The following is a 17083-nucleotide window of genomic DNA, read 5'->3' as shown; positions in this document are numbered from 1 at the left end:
AGAGAATCTTAAACGGAAATACAGGATTTGTCCGAAAAAGTAATGAGCCCTTTTTAAAAAAAAAAGATTTATTGATCAAACATGTAATACAACTTATGTAATGCTCTTCAAAATACACTCCTCCTGCGTCTATACATGTTGCCCATGTATCGTAGGCCCCCTGGATCTTGCTTTTCGAAGTGCTGTTAAGGCACCTCGCCGTGGTTTTGTGAATGTTATCCAGGACTTTCAAATGCGTTCCTTTCAGCTCCCTTTTCATCCTTGAGCACAAAAAGAAATCTGCCGTGGCTACATCGGGACTATAGGGAGGCTGTGGTACCGATGAAACACCGATCCAGGTCAAATAGGAGTTAACAACGAAGGCAGGTTGGACGCGGGCGACTCTGTGATCTTTTTTGATATCATACAATATTGATATACAATATTTATATCGTTCCATTTGAAATTTTCAAAAAAACTTGCAAAGTTTATGTGAATTTCAAAAAGCGCCCTCTATGTGTGATGCATCAAAATGACGCAAAATATATAGAAGATTGGTATTTTTACGCACGTTTGTAGGGTATAAACCTAGAAACTTGAAAATAATTTCTAGCGATTAGCCCCTTTTGCCAACAAAATCTTATTCCCCAAGCTGTGTAATTTGACGGCATTTTTAATAGGGCGCCCTTTACTACACAAACTGGTGGAAAACGAATTTGAAAAAGGGCGTTTTTCATGAATTTAAAGACAGCGTTTGAAAGAGTGGAAAGGGAAAAAGTATGGAAAATGGGAAAATAGACAATAAGTTAAAGGACAGAATCCAAGAATTATGTGGAGGGACAAGAATTAGGATAAGGATAGGAAGGAGGTTGAAGTGTTCTAGATATGTAAAGGATTGGGACAGGGATGACCACTTAGCCCAACCTTATTTAATATTTGCTGAAGAGGAAATATGAAAGGAAAATATGGTCCCTAGCATGCGCTGGTGACAGTAAAGATGGCAACAGATAAAAAGGAGATTATGGCAATGATGGGAAAAATGGAGAGATATTGGTAAAGAATGGGAATGTCGAAAATTCAAAGATGTGAGATTTGGGATGGGAGAGGAAGAAAAAGGGAGAGAAGGAATAGTAGGGGAAGTAATAGAAATTAAATACTTAGGGTACCAGATGCAACGAAATAATGGGACAAATGCTCAAATAAGTAATATACGAAAAAAGTCGCTGGAAACGACTAGCGAGAAACTATCGGTAACCGAATTTGACTTCAAAAAATTTTCTCTATAAAGAACCGGAAAAAGAAGTTTTCCAGAAACAGTTTGAAGGATTCTCTGACAGCATTTGTACCTTGATTGTGAAACACAAGCTACTTCTTATGTCACTTTATATTAATGGCGCGTTCAATAGCATCACATGCCTATGCCCCATGGTACAATTTCCACAGTAATCTTTGTACGGCCGATCAGGTTATAAATCACGACATCCATTTTTAAATTCACTATCAAACACTACCACATTCAAACTATAGCAGTTCCTTGGGCCATTAGACTAATACACCCTTGAGCTAATTACTTAATCCGAATATACGTCGATGGCATAATAAATGACAGGGTATAGGACGACTTTATTAACGTCATCTGGATACCGTGTTGCGTTCGAAGGATATTGGAATATTTTAACGAATACAACCGAGATTGCTTGTAAATTTTAATTAATGGATGGCAGAATAGTTCCTACCGTAAGTCCAGGATGTTGTAAATATAACGCGCCTCGCTCCATCGAACATTCTGCATCTGAATCTCTGCGGTTGACTTATTAAATTTATAATTCTTGCATGTCGTTTAGTTTATAGCAGGAGTCGAACAAAGGGATTTCTTTTGAATACAATTGACTCTCAAGCGCAGGGACTGTCAGGGAAACTGCAACCATTCGTTATTAGCGGTGCCACTAACTGCATTTGACAAGTTGTAGTAATTTCCTCGATTAGGGCCCCTTCAACTGTTTCGACAAGGTCCATTTGCATTTCATCAGGAATCTTGTAGAACATGACAACGCGACGCTCTACACAAAGCAGTCAAGTGGGAGAATTGTTACCTCTTCTAGACACTCACATTCATTGTATGCCACAATATTACCTACCAACTTACATGTACATTATTCAAGTAGGAGTAATTTATTTCAGAATGGTTTATGTGCCCACTCTTAAGAATTGTATGCACGGGTATACGAGGGGAAAATAATAAAACTGTTACCTCGCTGTTAGTTATAATACGTTAGGAGATAAGCTTGTAAGTAGATTTTGTTGTAAGTGAACTCGCGTGCAAAATAACTCAAGCGATACGATTAAAGGACACACAATTACGACGGGGATCTTACAGAATGGTGGAATAAAGCAAGTACAATCAACCATTGAGGATAAAGAGCCATTACTACTAAACAAAATATTTTCTTGGCAAGTTGGAATGTTACAGAGATCATAAATGGTCTAGAAAAATATACTTGCTGTATGTAGAGAAACTACAATGGTTTCGTATGCTCCACAAGTTAAAAAATGTGTACCTAATACTCATATCATCCGAACATCAAGATGCTATTTCTGATAAAGATGGAAAAAAGCCAAAAATAATACAGCGTTATAACACAAAGGGCGTAATGGATACATTGGTTATGTTAATAAATTGAGAATAAAACCCAGCTAACATTTTTTTAATTCTGTTATTAAATTAGAAAACATTCGATACTAAACACCAAAGCATACTTTTTCTAAATATTTAACATATTGCCCGGGTTGAAGTTCTAAACACATTGTAATTAAGGTCCCACAAGCCAGCAGAGCCATTTTAGAAAAATGAAGGACGAAATACATCAGAATTATAGGCTAATTATAGGCCCTTTTTGGACACTTGAACAAATTTTCAGGCGGCATCCTTTAAACAAAAAAAACTATCATCCAGATCAGTTTGATTTTTCCCCTCTCGGAGATGTAGTGGATAAATAAAAATTATTTATTTATTGTCTATTTAATGTCCCTCTGTTGTTCTGGGTCCTCAACGGGCTTTCGCCCAATTAATATATTTATTTAAACTCTAACTTATAGGTACGTCGTATCGTGGCGCAATTTGCAGAATTACATGAAAATACTGTACGTAGAATTAGTTAATTAGTGGAAACGGCAGAATTTAGTTTTCCGCAAAATCCATTTTCTTTAAGTCAAGGTAGGTGTAGATCTGCTCTGAAAATCGCAAATGTTTCTCGAGATCGACTCAAAAAGTACTCGAGATCGGCCGGTCGGTCGCAATCGACCGTTTGAGCACCACTGCCCTAAGGGGTTGATTCTGTCCCACCTGATCAGCATAGCTTGTAACACAAATTTTTTGAAATGGCATTAGTTTTACTTTTATTTGAGGTGCCTGCATACAACATTTCATTTAAATACCTTAACAAATAAAAGAAAACCGACTGCGCATGCGCAAAACAAATTTTTTGATTTGGCATTAGTTTCACTTTTATTGGAGGTGCCTAGATACAGAATTTCATTTAAATATATTAACAGATAAAAAATTAGGATTGCGCAAATACAAAAGTTGTTATGCGCATGCGCAGTATTTGTTTGCATCTGCATAGTTGTCTGAAGTTTAAGGAATATTTACTAACACAGAAAACCGGACATTCATATGTTCTTTGTAACAAGAGTTAGAAGCCCTTTTTGGAGGTTTGCACAGTTTTTGGTCTGTAACTATTTGGCCCGTTGGTCTACGTAGCCGAAAAACAATTGTGAACTTTGTTATAGCCTGAAGAACATGTGTATATCATTTTTTAAGGCGATCGGACATTTCTACACAAAGTTATCGTACACACTGACAGACAGACGGACAGACAGACGCATAGGCAGGCAGCAATACAAAATTATAAACGATCTCGAGGTTCGTTAACAATATAATGAGACGAATAATTTAAATTTTTTTTTGTACTTCTTTCCAATTCAGGAATATCGTTTCAACTTTTCTTCTCCTATAATACAAGAGAAGATGCATAGACAACTCAGACACTTTTAACATTACTTTTTTTAAAACCTGAAAAACAACAACGTGCTATATATTTGATTTATTAGTAAAAGAAAATTCAAATTTCAAATACCTACTTGACAGATGTCTCCAAACAGGTGGAACAATCCCTAACATTAAAGTTACTAGAATCTGGTAACTTCCGCAGTTTTTGGGCAAAAAACATGCGTTCTCTCTCTAAAACACGGGCCCAATGGATTGCGGTACTTTTTATATTTAGTGACCTTATAATGGATCTACAGTGACTGTATACCTACTGTATAGAGGCAGTTTGGTCATACTTTGGTGTTGTTTTTTTATTGGTATGTGGGATATCCGCCATATTTTAACCAAATAAATCGGGTTGGCGGAAATTAACTTGGAATCCAAGGTGATCAAGTCACAAACAGTTGTGGCAATAATATTGTAACCATAGAAAAATGCCAAGATCTACCAATTCAATTAAACCGATCAGCTTAATGAAGAATATGGGAAAAACATGGCGGATATAGAGCATATGACCACACTGTCTTTATACAGTCACTGTTAATGGATCGATATTAATTACAAGGCAAAAATTTTGCGCATGCGCATAGCGTATCGCACATGTGATCAGCTAGCTTCTTCTTTAGCCAGCAAAATGGCACCTCTAAATAGCATTATGCGGGTCACTCTGTAATTGGACCCAAAACAAGAGAGGGATAATAATAATAATAAACAAGTTGTAAATCAGCATATGCATGATTAAAGCGCATTTTTGGTAATGCAGGTCAGTATTTTATTAGCGAAGTTTAAAATTATCGATTTCACGAGTAATTTTGGCTGCGTTAAATAATTAATTTTATTTAATTTTAATTGAGGGTACGTCTTCATTTTGTAAAACAAATCACAAAGTAAATAATAAGTTTTTATACTGGTAGCGCTATCTAACGGTAAAATTATAGCACCTCCGAAACCCATACCGAAATTATTTTCTTCAATTATCGATCTCACAAGTAATCTAACTCAAAATAGACTAGTGCCTGCACATCTACACTATAGCAGAAAGCTTTTAGTGAAAATTTAAAGTCTCTAGCTATTGTAGTTGTGGAGATCTAACGCGGACAGCCGGCCTGCCAGCAATAACGAATATAATAGCGTATTTTTTTCAATGCGCTAAAAATCATAGTTTTTTTGTTTAAAGGATGCCGCCTGAAAATTTGTTGTAGTGTCTAAAAAAGCCTATAAATAGCCTATAATATTGTGATCTGAATTTTTCGCCTTCGAAGCAAATCTCACAAGTGGTCAGCTAGCTTCGTCTTTAGCCAGCAGAGCCATAGTTTTTTTCTTTAAAGGATGCCGCCTGAAAATTTGTTCAAGTGTCCAAAAGGGCCTATAATCAGCCTATAATTCTGATGTATTTCGTCCTTCATTTTTCTAAAATGGCTCTGCTGGCTTGTGGGACCTTTGTAATTACCTAAGTTACTGGTAGTTTTAACCCAGTTTTAAAAGTGAACGTTATAAATTACCACGTTTAGTATATGAATACTCACAACTCGTACTCCATCGCGGCCAGGGTGAAGATCTGTCGAGATGACGGCAATCGGGTGGATGGCAGCGCCTTGATTCCTTGGAAAAAAGGGAAACTGTTCATTTGGGACGTTACTTGTGTGGACGCACTTTGCCCATCTTACAATAAGTCGACGTTCTTGACCGCGGACCGAAATCCAGGCAAAGAAGAAACCGACTAAATCCTTTCAGCCTGTTATTAATCACTGAAAAAACAGACGGTGGCTATTCTGTATATTCCAGAAAGAAACCAGAATTACCTTTCCGTTTATTTTCCATTCAGCATAGTTTTCGGTTTCATTCATTTATTGTTATTCTTACCACTTGTTAATTTTTTTTATTTCGGGATGATTTCTTTACCCAACTTATTTGCCATGCTAGCCGTAACAACAATTCTTGTAGGGTATACTACTACTAGGGTAGCCTGCAGACTTTCGTTATCTAGTACTGCAGTGATCTTTTGGGTCCGTGCTTTAGATCGATCGACCTCACTTGAATCGCTCGGAAGATTCCTTTTCAGGGCCGTGAGTCATTGTAGGGGAGCTAGCTCGAAATCCATTCAAAATTTTAACCGATGGAGTTCTACTTTGGCCTATCCGAGTATTCTAAAATTGATCGTCTACCGCCTCAGGTCATATGACTTAAGGCGCTGCTGTACTTCTTGCGGTACCAATTGTTGGTTTTTGAGAAAATAAATTATACACCAAATGAAAACGTTGATAATATAGCTCTTAAAAAAATCACGAACATTTGATAACTTTATAAAAAACAATTCTTCTACAGATATAACTAGGTTACGGTTGGATGAATGAAACTGATTTTTTTTACAGACGAATGGTAGGTACTGCCAATGACTTGACGGTGTTTCTTTTTTAAATTTTTTCTCTGATTATAAGATTATCTTAATCTTAATAACGTTTTCCTCGATTATTTTAACTTTTGAATGAGCGAAGAGCAAAAAAAACGCGTTAGTTCAGACGACGATTTTACGTTTAACTTCCAACAACTTTGTTGCGTGCAACACGAAAATGCCGGCATTCGTATTTATATACCCGCAAGTCAAAGAAAAGGGTGGTAAATATTTCTCCCTGACGAGATAATAGCCCGATTAGTATTTAAAGGAAACCTTGATTTATACTAAATCGTGCGCTTTCTTTTCCAGGATCGGGAAGCATGGATGGACAGCGTGCACTGGAGCTGATGCCTCTTCTACAGGAACGGCTCGTCGTGCTGACGGGTGGACGGGATCGCCGAGGAGGTCCTTTGTTATCATTTCCGGCCAGTCCACGACGAGAACGCGCCAAACCGGAAGATTACAAACGCCTACTCCAATATTTGATGTCAATCCCAAGGTAAGTGCCTTCAACGTTCACTGGACCGGGGGAGATATTGGAAAATTTCCTAGCGCCGGAGGCGTACTTTCAAAACGGAAACGAAATCGTACGCAATTAACATTTTTCGTACTTTGAAACTCAATAGGAAGCTAAAAGTTTTCATTAATCATTGTGAAAATACACCCATTCTTTGTAATGGTTTTCACCTATACATTTTCATTGTCTGTTAATGATATACAAAAAAACGGACACACTGCTATAGAATTTCGCTTGGAATTACAGCGGCGATAAATTTCTATAGCTCGCGTGAGTTAGATGAGCAAACAATGGAGAAAAAGGGGGCTTCCAAATATTTTACTAAATTTGTTTTTGGCCTTTCGCGCATTATATTACAATTCGCGATAAAGTTGAATCATTGCGCGCACGTGGATTTGATTGCATTTATCTCGACGTTCCAAAAATTCTCACTTTACCGCCCTTGTTCCATAGAGCATTAATAATAGATCCGGATCGTTTACTTTTCTGTTACGTGTCTTTGTGAATATTTCGAAACTTTGTGAAGTTGGAAACCCCAAAGCGTTTTCTACAGAAGGAAAAATGTTCTATGTCAAAGCGTTTCTTGTACAGGGTGTGTCAACGATTGCCTTGAAGAGAAGATTTTTCGATAGAGTGCTTTTGTATTATGATATGGTTGAATATTTTCAGGGTGTTTTCTTTGTAGATCCAAAGTCATAAAATTTTATATTAAACAAATCTTTTTGGAATGGAACACCCTGTATATGTTTCTGTCATCTTTTAGCTCCTCCAAAAACCTTCAACTTTTGATAATAATGTCCTATAGCTATCTCTGATAGTTTTCGAAATATCTTGCTTTTCCTGGTTTTTCTATTCTACTAACAGTGGGAAAAACTTACCCAGACAAGGATGGGATTGTGGGGGTAGTTGACGTGAATGCCCAATTAGGAACTTACCGCAGATCAGTAAGTATCCAATTTGGCTGTGGTGCCCTTGAATCAACATCTATTCTAAAGGCTAAAACTCTTCAATTTCAACTGGAAAAGTTTAGATTGCAAGAAATGAAAAGTTTCCCGCGAGGGATGACTGTATTATTTTCACTCCTCAATGTCATAACATTTTAAACTAAATCACAGAAATCAATACATACTATAAAAAAGAAAAAAAGATATAATTTCTTATACTGTTATTATTTCATTAGAAAGTTATACTGCAATAATGGAGTATACTTCTTGAATAAAACTTAAAACCTCAAATACTTGTGGAAATGAAACTTTTTTCCATTTTCTCCTGGCGAAATGTACAATTACGCTTTTAAAGTTGTTCAACTTTGTAATTTAATGCTGCTTGTTGCCAATAAATCCAAATTAACCATTTATCCGATACACGAATTGTATACCTGCCGGTATTTAATTTTCGTTTTATGTCATTTACAGAATTTATTTTCTTAAATTGCAAATAAAATGTTGCTGCGCATTTTTATCGTTTGAACTGCAGCCGCGAGCTGTATTTATTTGTGCTCTACATAGTTTAATTAAATTTTAATCGTGTGTGTGTGTGGCTTTTGTTAGTAATTGCAAAAAGAGAGCAGTGTATTGCAATGTAATGAACAGAACTGTCTGCAGCGCTTTTCCGGCCAAAGAACAGAACCCTCTCTTTTGAGTTCTTGCAGCCTAACATGATAATTTCAAAGGCGTCACACTTTTCGAGAGACCTATCACTATTTTCCCTTTTGTACTGAATTTTGACGTTTTGTCAATAGCAAAGCAATGTTGTTGGCGACTCCTAACGTTTCTGAGATCAGTAAACGAACTTTGAGGAGGTCTTTATTGTTCACTCCCATTATAATGGCTTTTTTCCATGACTCTCTATCCTCTGCTCTTCTCTTTACTCTTTTATATCCTTTTTCTCCCTCCTTCAGGTCGTCAACCAATTTCTTCCTCTTTTGCTTTTTCCCGGATCAGTTCATACCATATTTTCCGGGATCGTAAGGAAAATTTTTGCTAAACATTAAGGAGTCAAAATAAAATTTTTCATTTGCGCCTCGGGCCACAGTTGAAAATCCAAATAAAAAGGAAGTTTAAAGAAATCAATAATCTATTACTTTTTGGTCTATTTTTTGCTTTCGTAAAAATCATTTTTTAAAAGCACAATAAGTTCTCCTGAAAATTGACACGATTTACCAGATGTGGATAATAAACCCCCATATTCAGCTTGCATCCAAATTTTGATTTGTGTTTTTAAGATTTAAGAGGCTTTCAAACGTCTTGGAAGCTTCGGATCGCGTCCACTAGATACTGCACGTGTAACATAATTATATTAATTAATTAATTCGAATTTTTAATGTAACTTGGCGAGCCGTATGAAGTATTAACTATGAATTATGTTCGCGGGCCGGAAAAACTTATCGGCGGGCCGGATTAGGTCCGTTGGCCGTGGGTTGCCCGTACCTGCATAATTAATAATTGTAATTCCTAATTAGAATTAATTTAGTTTTGCTAAAAAAAAATTTAGTTTTTAACTTTGACATTTTTTTCTCAGTTTATTTGTAATAAAACCTGGCACAATTGTTGTAGGTAATACAGAATAAGTAGTACTTATTCAATGGTAATACACAGAAAAATAAGGTCTTTTGAATACCTTTAACCTTTCGAAATTTTGAGTTGTTTTTTGGAACAAGACAGTAGAAATTTTATTCCTTGAAAGTTGCTAAAAATGATGTAAAACATCAACATTTGATGAAATTTTGATCCAAACGCTGATCGCAATACCTACCTAGCTCATGCTAGGAAGCTAAAAATTACAAAATCGGAGATACCAATTACTTAGCATTTCATTGGGAAATTAATCTTGAATTTTTGCATTAAACTTTACAATTTCTTATAGCAATAATTCCATGGTTTGCTTATAGTCCAGGGAATAGAGGGTTTTAACTTGCAAAATGAGAAGTAGTTCCAATTTCTTTTGCATGTCATAGACAGTCATCTGGTGGTTAAGAATCTAAGTTTTCGACCTCCCACCCCTTGTGCTTCCCTCGTACCATCCCCAAAACCCATGAAATGAAGGCTTTTAAGGATGAAGCTGAACTGAAGTGATATAATTTTTTTTGTTTCAAACGTATATTAGAAAGCTCTACAATCTCACAGTGATTCAAATATCCCCACTAGCAAGGGTTGAAAGTTGAATTATTATGCATCCCCTTCGGTAAGGGTGCAGCGTAGGGGATTTTATGCCACGATAAGTTCAAGATATTTTCTCATAAAACTCTTAAATATAGAGATAAAGTTTAAAATTTTTGTTAAAACATCTACATAGAAATTTCAGAATTCTTAAAAATATAACCAACTCTCAAGCTCTATATCTTTTTTAATAAACATTTCACAATAAAGTAGTGTATATCAAAGTTGTGTAGAATTTTATAATCTACAATTTCTGATAACAATATTTTTTTGTAAAATGAATCTATAAAAAGATATGATTGAAAAACTAAAAAACCAACCAAATTTCTTTGGTTTTAAGGGTGGTGCGGGGGAAGCACAAGGGGTGGGAGGTCGAAAACTTGGATTCTTAACCACCAGATATTCTTTCATGACATGCAAAAAAAATTGGAACTACTTTTCGTTTTGCAGGAAATGGTCCATTTTCAGTCTCTATTTCCTGGACTATTAAAATTATTTAGCATTTTTCGTTTATTGGCATATTATTGGCATTGTCTCCAATCTCCATCAACACGGTCATAGAATTATGACCATAAGAAATACATGGTAAACATATTCAGGATTAATTTCCAACATCAAGTATTTGGCATTTCCGATTTTGTAATTTTTTCTCTATCTAGGCAGTGTACTCGAATATGGCACCCATAAGGAATAAGAAAGTTGATGTGATTGACTTGAAACCCACAAGTCATAAAAGTTTGATTTTAGCAACATCAGAAAGCTCATAAAAACATCACTAAGGGTTTGTTAAAATTATTTTTTGATATCTTTGAACATAAATGAATGCTATACGCTATTCATTTTAAGAAGGTAGCGGTAGAAAGCATAGGGACAGTTTGACCTTCGCTGTGATTGGTTAAAACACGAGTCAGTATTACCCTAAAAATAAAACGAGTGACGAATTTTGTCTGTTAGAAGTTTTCGTTACGAACTAAACTGTCGAACTGTCATTAGCTGTCAATTTTAAAGATCCAAGCGTGATATCGTTTGATTTATATTTATATTTTTCAAATTTTGTGCCGTTTTATATTTTTCCTGTGTGTGTCGATCTTCAAACACAGCGCCATCTACTATACCTTCTTATAATCAATGCAGTTCCCGGAAATTACATTTTTCGGTTTTTAGCGCATTTTTGAAAAAAATACGCTATTATGTTCGTCATTGCTGGCAGGCCGGCTGTCCGCGTTAGATCTCCACAACTACAATAGCTAGAGAATTCAAATTTTCACAAAAAGCTTTCTGCTATAGTGTAGATGTGCAGGCACTAGTCTATTTTGAGTTAGATTACTTGTGAGATCGATAATTGAAGAAAATAATTTCGATATGGGTTTCGGAGGTACTATAATTTTACCGTTAGCGCTACCAGTATAAAAACTTATTATTTACTTTGCGATTTGTTTTACAAAATGAAGACGTACCGTCAATTGAAATTAAATAAAATTAATTATTTAACGCAGCCAAAATTACTCGTGAGATCGATAATTTTAAACTTCGCTAATCAAATACTGACCTGTATTACCAAAAATGCGCTTTAATCATGCATATGCTGATTTACAACTTGTTTTCCATAACTACGCTATGTGTAAAGCTACAAGAGACTTTGAAAGCGAAAATTAATCAGCATAAATTCTGCATAACTTTGACCATTTAAGCGACTTTGTATCACTTACGGTTTACAAGATATCCATAGGCTCCATCCAGCCTATTTAGCCTGCCACTGGGCAACGAATATATTAGTGTTCTTTCACTGGGTCGTGTATATTTAATTATACTTTGGATTACTGTAATATTCAAGAGTAGTCAGTCGTGTAATGAGACTCCACAAACTATTCTGTGTCGTAGCATTCGTAGCAAAGTATTCAGGATCATAAAAGCTTATTTCACCGAGTTAATTACAATAGAAATATTTTTGCAAATTGCCACTGGCATAACAACATGAATAAAAGCAAAAATGCTTGTTTGTAGAATGCAAATACAGAGATGAAAAATGTTACAGCAATCTATGAAATGTGCAAAAATAGAGAAGTAGTGTTTTTAGTTTCTGTACAAATTGTGATTCGTATTGTATGGTGGATTTAATATCGTAAAAGAAAAGTTTCTTGTAAAGGGTTTGATTTTCCCTATAGTAAGAAAACCCTCGAGAAAACCTGCTACGAGACGTGGCGTAAAATTTGACGCTTTCAACCCGCATAAAATAAACAAGCGGAAAAATGCGAATTAAAGCAAATTTAAACAATCTTCCACATCTTTTCAGTATTCCGCTTTCAACGCGCGTGTCTATTGTGAATCTGATTCAAATATGTTTCAATGGGATCCTAATAATTTACTTTTTTTTTAGTTCATTACGAATCGCCATGTCATTCCAATTTATTCGTACAGCGAGCCAAATCAATAAACACAAACCGAAAATGCCCATCCATTACACAAAACGTGCAAGCCTGAAGATTAAATATTCATATATGTAGGTAATTGAAATTTATCGGGGTAGTTAGTTTTTATCTTTAATCCTCAGGCTGTTTTCATTTTGCCATATCGTTTTAAATTCGCCCAAAATGTTCGAAAACCACCACAAAAGTTGAGGAACAAGAATTTATTTTAGTATGAAGGCGCGACTTAAACAAAAGACCCACATGTTTCAGATCTCAACTTGCAAAGACAGTTTTGAAAATGTCTACGATAAGTTGTCACAAATAGTAAGAGAAGCCGAAAGAACTAAAAGGAAAGACGAGACGAAGCTTTTAACCGCATTGTTCTGTCATGAAGTAGATTCAAATAAATATTTTAGTATCTAATACGTAGGAGAGTTCAACATTGTTAAACCTAAAGCAAAAGAAGACAAATAACTAAGAAGGTTTTAGAGTAATTTGGAAGGATATCATAAATCACGTAAGAAAAACTGGATTTGTCCTTGTACTTAGTGTTCTATTTTGTTTCCTTGTTCATAATAAGTTATTATATTATCAGGGCGGGAGAACCGGGAATATTGTATTAAATTGCCTCCGTGTAAATTTCCGATTGTAAATTTATTGAACCCTCCAGAAAGAGAGCTGTCAAAAAATATTTCTAAGTAGACACTGAAAAGGCTGGTTTCTGCATATTCGGTAATGATTTTCATGATTATTACTGGACCGTACCGTATCTACAAGCCGTAGCCAATCAGGTGAAAGAAAAACCGAAATGTTCATCACAAAATAGATATAATTTTCTTCCATTTCCCAGTCGCAAAAATTGTACCTATTCATACTCCTGTATATTCTGTAACGAACGTGCAGAAAGTAATCGGGACGCCGAGATTGTTTTCTATGAAAATGGACTTGGGGAGTAATGGGGTAGGTGCAATATTGTGCCCATTGTTCCCAACATACATAATTCTGACTATCTTGATAGAAATTAGCTTAATGATATTCTTGATTCGTGATTCCCAATGCAAAAATATATTGTCGACAAACCCGGAAAAGTTGCGGTGGCCTGGCTCTTGCAATAAGAATTAAAATAGAAGCCTGAATCGGTGAATTCATATTTCACAAAAAATTCATCCAACAAATCACCCGTGAAATTTTGTCTGACGTTTGGTAGGAAGCAATACGGGTTAATACGGCGATTGACACAGAGAATACAAGTTTTCAGTTGTAAGTATACAAGAGGAAATAAAATAAAACAGCAATTTTGGCCTGACTGCACATGGGATTGACGTTCCGGTTTTAATTTAACGTTCAGCACCCCCTGCGCTTGAAAATCATCAAATTTTACGCGTTTTCAATTTAAAACAGGTGACAAGCGAAAAATTCCAAACGTAAAAGCAGCTTTTAAGTACCCCATTTAGAAAAATCAATACAGCGTCTAAAATAATAATAAATACGGTAGTACGTGATTATGATGTTTGATCGGATATTGATCCCATAGTACAGCAAACCCTTCAATGATGTTCCCTTGAATTAAACACGTCAGTTTATTGGCGGAGGTGTCCAATTTGCAATGTAGGAGTGTGTTGTAACCTAATTGAATGTACGACGACAGACGTAAATTTCAGTTTGGGTACATCTCGTCCTACGCCTTTTCCCGTAATTAAATTATGTTTATAGATCGTTACAATTATTAGATCCGTATACTGGCTTACTAGCTTGCTTTATATTTAAAAACTAATTGGCAAGTTAATCAAATTGCCGCTTTTCGCAACTGTTAGGGGACCTTTATTAACAATTAAAAGGCTACGCTTCTTTGAAAATTCAGCTAGATTTTCATCATCTGGTATTAATCACTACAAAAATCATTTGATGGCTGTTAAAAGTATGAAATATTGAACACAACTATAAACAATTTTTTCTGTTTGATTTTGGAAGTGCTATATAAAGTTTTAGAAATTTCACATGTTTTGGAAATGATGGAAATTCAAAATTTTGAAAATGTGCAACATTTTTTAGAAACGTGTAAGCATATGTTGAACACGTCTGCCATATTTTGAAATATTTACATTATTATAACTCTTTAATTGCACAATTTTTCTCTAATTTGACTTATCTTAGACACACTGTATAATGGACAAAAAGCTTGAGAGCGCGCCATGAATTTTGAAATTAATGACCTATTGCTGTAGTAATGCGATGAAAAATCTGTGGTAATATACCACTTAATTTGATCCGAATATATCCATCTTTCCTATCTGAGTTTCATTAATGAACATTTTCAATAATTTCCGTCTAGCATGAAAGCAAATATTAATGAAGAAACAGCTCCATTTTTATTTGAGTCTTTAAATTTGGTGTGGTTACATCTTCCTGGTTAATAAATAATAATAATTCCAATGTAATATTCATAGCAATATATTAATAAAATCAAATTGAATCTACTTCCACTGTATTACAAAATTTTCGCCATTACACCTCACAAAATCTAACTCTTTTTACCATGTTTTTATAATTCGTGGCCACTAACCCTAAGCCTTTCTAATTCCTAAATCTTCTACATCCTAATAATAAAATAAAATATTTAAAACACCCTGTTAAAATTCCACAAGGAATTAAAGAAGAGAAAATTAAATTCCCAATAAAAATACGGATAATTTACGATATGAAAATTGGGATCGTTTAGTAAATCACTCAAATGTAGGCTTATAAATTATAACAATAAAAGAGATTTTTTTGGTTTTCATAAGTTGCTTTTACCAAACGGACCCAATCAAAAAACAACTTGGATTTGCAATCGCTACATATAAAACAAATGGTCACAATATACAATATAATAGGCAGCGTTTTCCAGAGTAACAAGAGAGAAAAAGTATGGAAAATGATAGAGGATGGGAAAATAAGAACAGAATTAAGACGTTATAAGGAGAAACAAGAAGTAGGGGAAGGATAAAAGGGAAGGAGTCTGAGATATGAAGAAAATATTAAGACATGGTCAAAGTGGAGGAATCGTAGTGGGAAGAAGTAAGATAGTACGACAGTAATAATGGCAACAGAGGAAAAAAAGATCAACGAAATGTCGAAAAATCGAAAATTATGAGTTTTGGGAAGGGGATACTGGGACTAGACGGAAGGACACAAAACTACATATTAGAAGAAGAAATAAAAATGGAGAAGATAAGGATAGAATCGGGACGCAGGGCGGTAAGATTCCAGGAAAGGAGAGCAAGAGAAGGAATTGGTGAAAGAGTATTTGCCAACGAGAGTGAACACAAGAGAGATGTGGTGGAAAAAGGATGAACTTACAAAAAAAGGACTGAGATACACAAATTCAACACCAGAAAGAGAAAAGAGGTGGGAAGGAAAAACATTAAACTAATACCGTGGTTCAGATGAGGAATCGAGTGGAGGGGAAAGGAGGAGTGGAAAGAAAGGAAATTCAGACTATGTGAAGAGAAAGAACAGTTACCCACGCTAAAACCGTAATAAATGACAAGCGCCAGCATCGTTAAGAAGACATTTTCCACATATCAATAAATTCAATTTTCCAGTGAACACCCTGCATATGAAGAATTTAATTTTTGGTCACACTGCCCAACAATAGGGCGCCGGTACACGATACCCAAGTAACCTGTAAGTTTGTGTTTGATAACTTCGAAATTGGGCCCTGTAATGAAAAGACAACATTTCTTGCTCGGAAAAATCAGGAAAATCGTGAAAACTTTGAAACGTTTTTTTTTATTTTCTCCAAAAATAATAAGGTGATTAACAATAGGCAATTACTCAGAAATTTTGCACTCGATAGCTTCAAAATTGTGCCATGCAATGAGGTAACAACGTTTGCTCGGAAAAATCGCGATAGCTCGGACACGATTTTCACGGGTCCGTTAACTTGGCCCCCCCACTGAGAGATTTCATAGTCGTATTATTTTGAAATGAATGCGCTCGTTATGCGCTCATATGCGCCACCGATAATAACTCTTGCGCCATTATCGTTTTTTAGAAATCCGAAAAAACATTTGGGGGGGGGAGGCAAGTGAACGTAGCCCCCCCCCCCGTACGTATTTTGTCCCTTGTAACTAGGTCACCTGATAGATTTGGTTATGCGCTCAATTGCGCCACTTTAATTAAAGCTAGCGCCATTACGGTTAAGCCGTGACAAATTTTCAAAAAGTGGGGGGGCCAACTTAACGTTTTTAGAAGTTACGTTTTTTAACATGTTTTTTCTAGTACATCGTACCGTTCATCATGCGCTAAAATGCGCCGTAAACAAAAATCTTGGCGCCATTATAGTGTTTCAGAAACACTATACCCCCCCCCCCCCCAAATGTTTTTTCGGATTTCTAAAAAACGATAATGGCGCAAGAGTTATTATCGGTGGCGCATATGAGCGCATAACGAGCGCATTCATTTCAAAATAATATGACTATGAAATCTCTCAGTGGGGGGGGGGGGTCAAGTTAACGGACCCGATTTTCACCAAAAACAATAGGGTTCCAGATCTCCAATCTATATAAAAAGACCAGTCAAATCATTTTCGGTCAA

At 35.6% G+C, this 17083-nt stretch overlaps 1 protein-coding gene across 1 annotated transcript in view; it reads left to right on the top strand.

Annotated features, from left to right (window-relative positions):
* Positions 1-17083, top strand: part of LOC116173489 (triple functional domain protein-like) — a gene marked incomplete at its 3' end in the record, with an annotated part of 132446 nt that overhangs the window by 25717 nt on the left and 89646 nt on the right. Inside the window, 1 exon segment of the mRNA XM_031490987.1 lies at positions 6732-6921. Within this exon segment, the coding sequence (XP_031346847.1) occupies positions 6743-6921 (179 nt within the window).

The sequence above is a fragment of the Photinus pyralis genome, unplaced genomic scaffold (assembly GCF_008802855.1).
Source record: "Photinus pyralis isolate 1611_PpyrPB1 unplaced genomic scaffold, Ppyr1.3 Ppyr1.4_LG6, whole genome shotgun sequence".
Taxonomy (NCBI): Eukaryota; Metazoa; Arthropoda; class Insecta; order Coleoptera; family Lampyridae; genus Photinus; species Photinus pyralis.
This window is presented reverse-complemented; position numbering and strand designations above follow the sequence as displayed.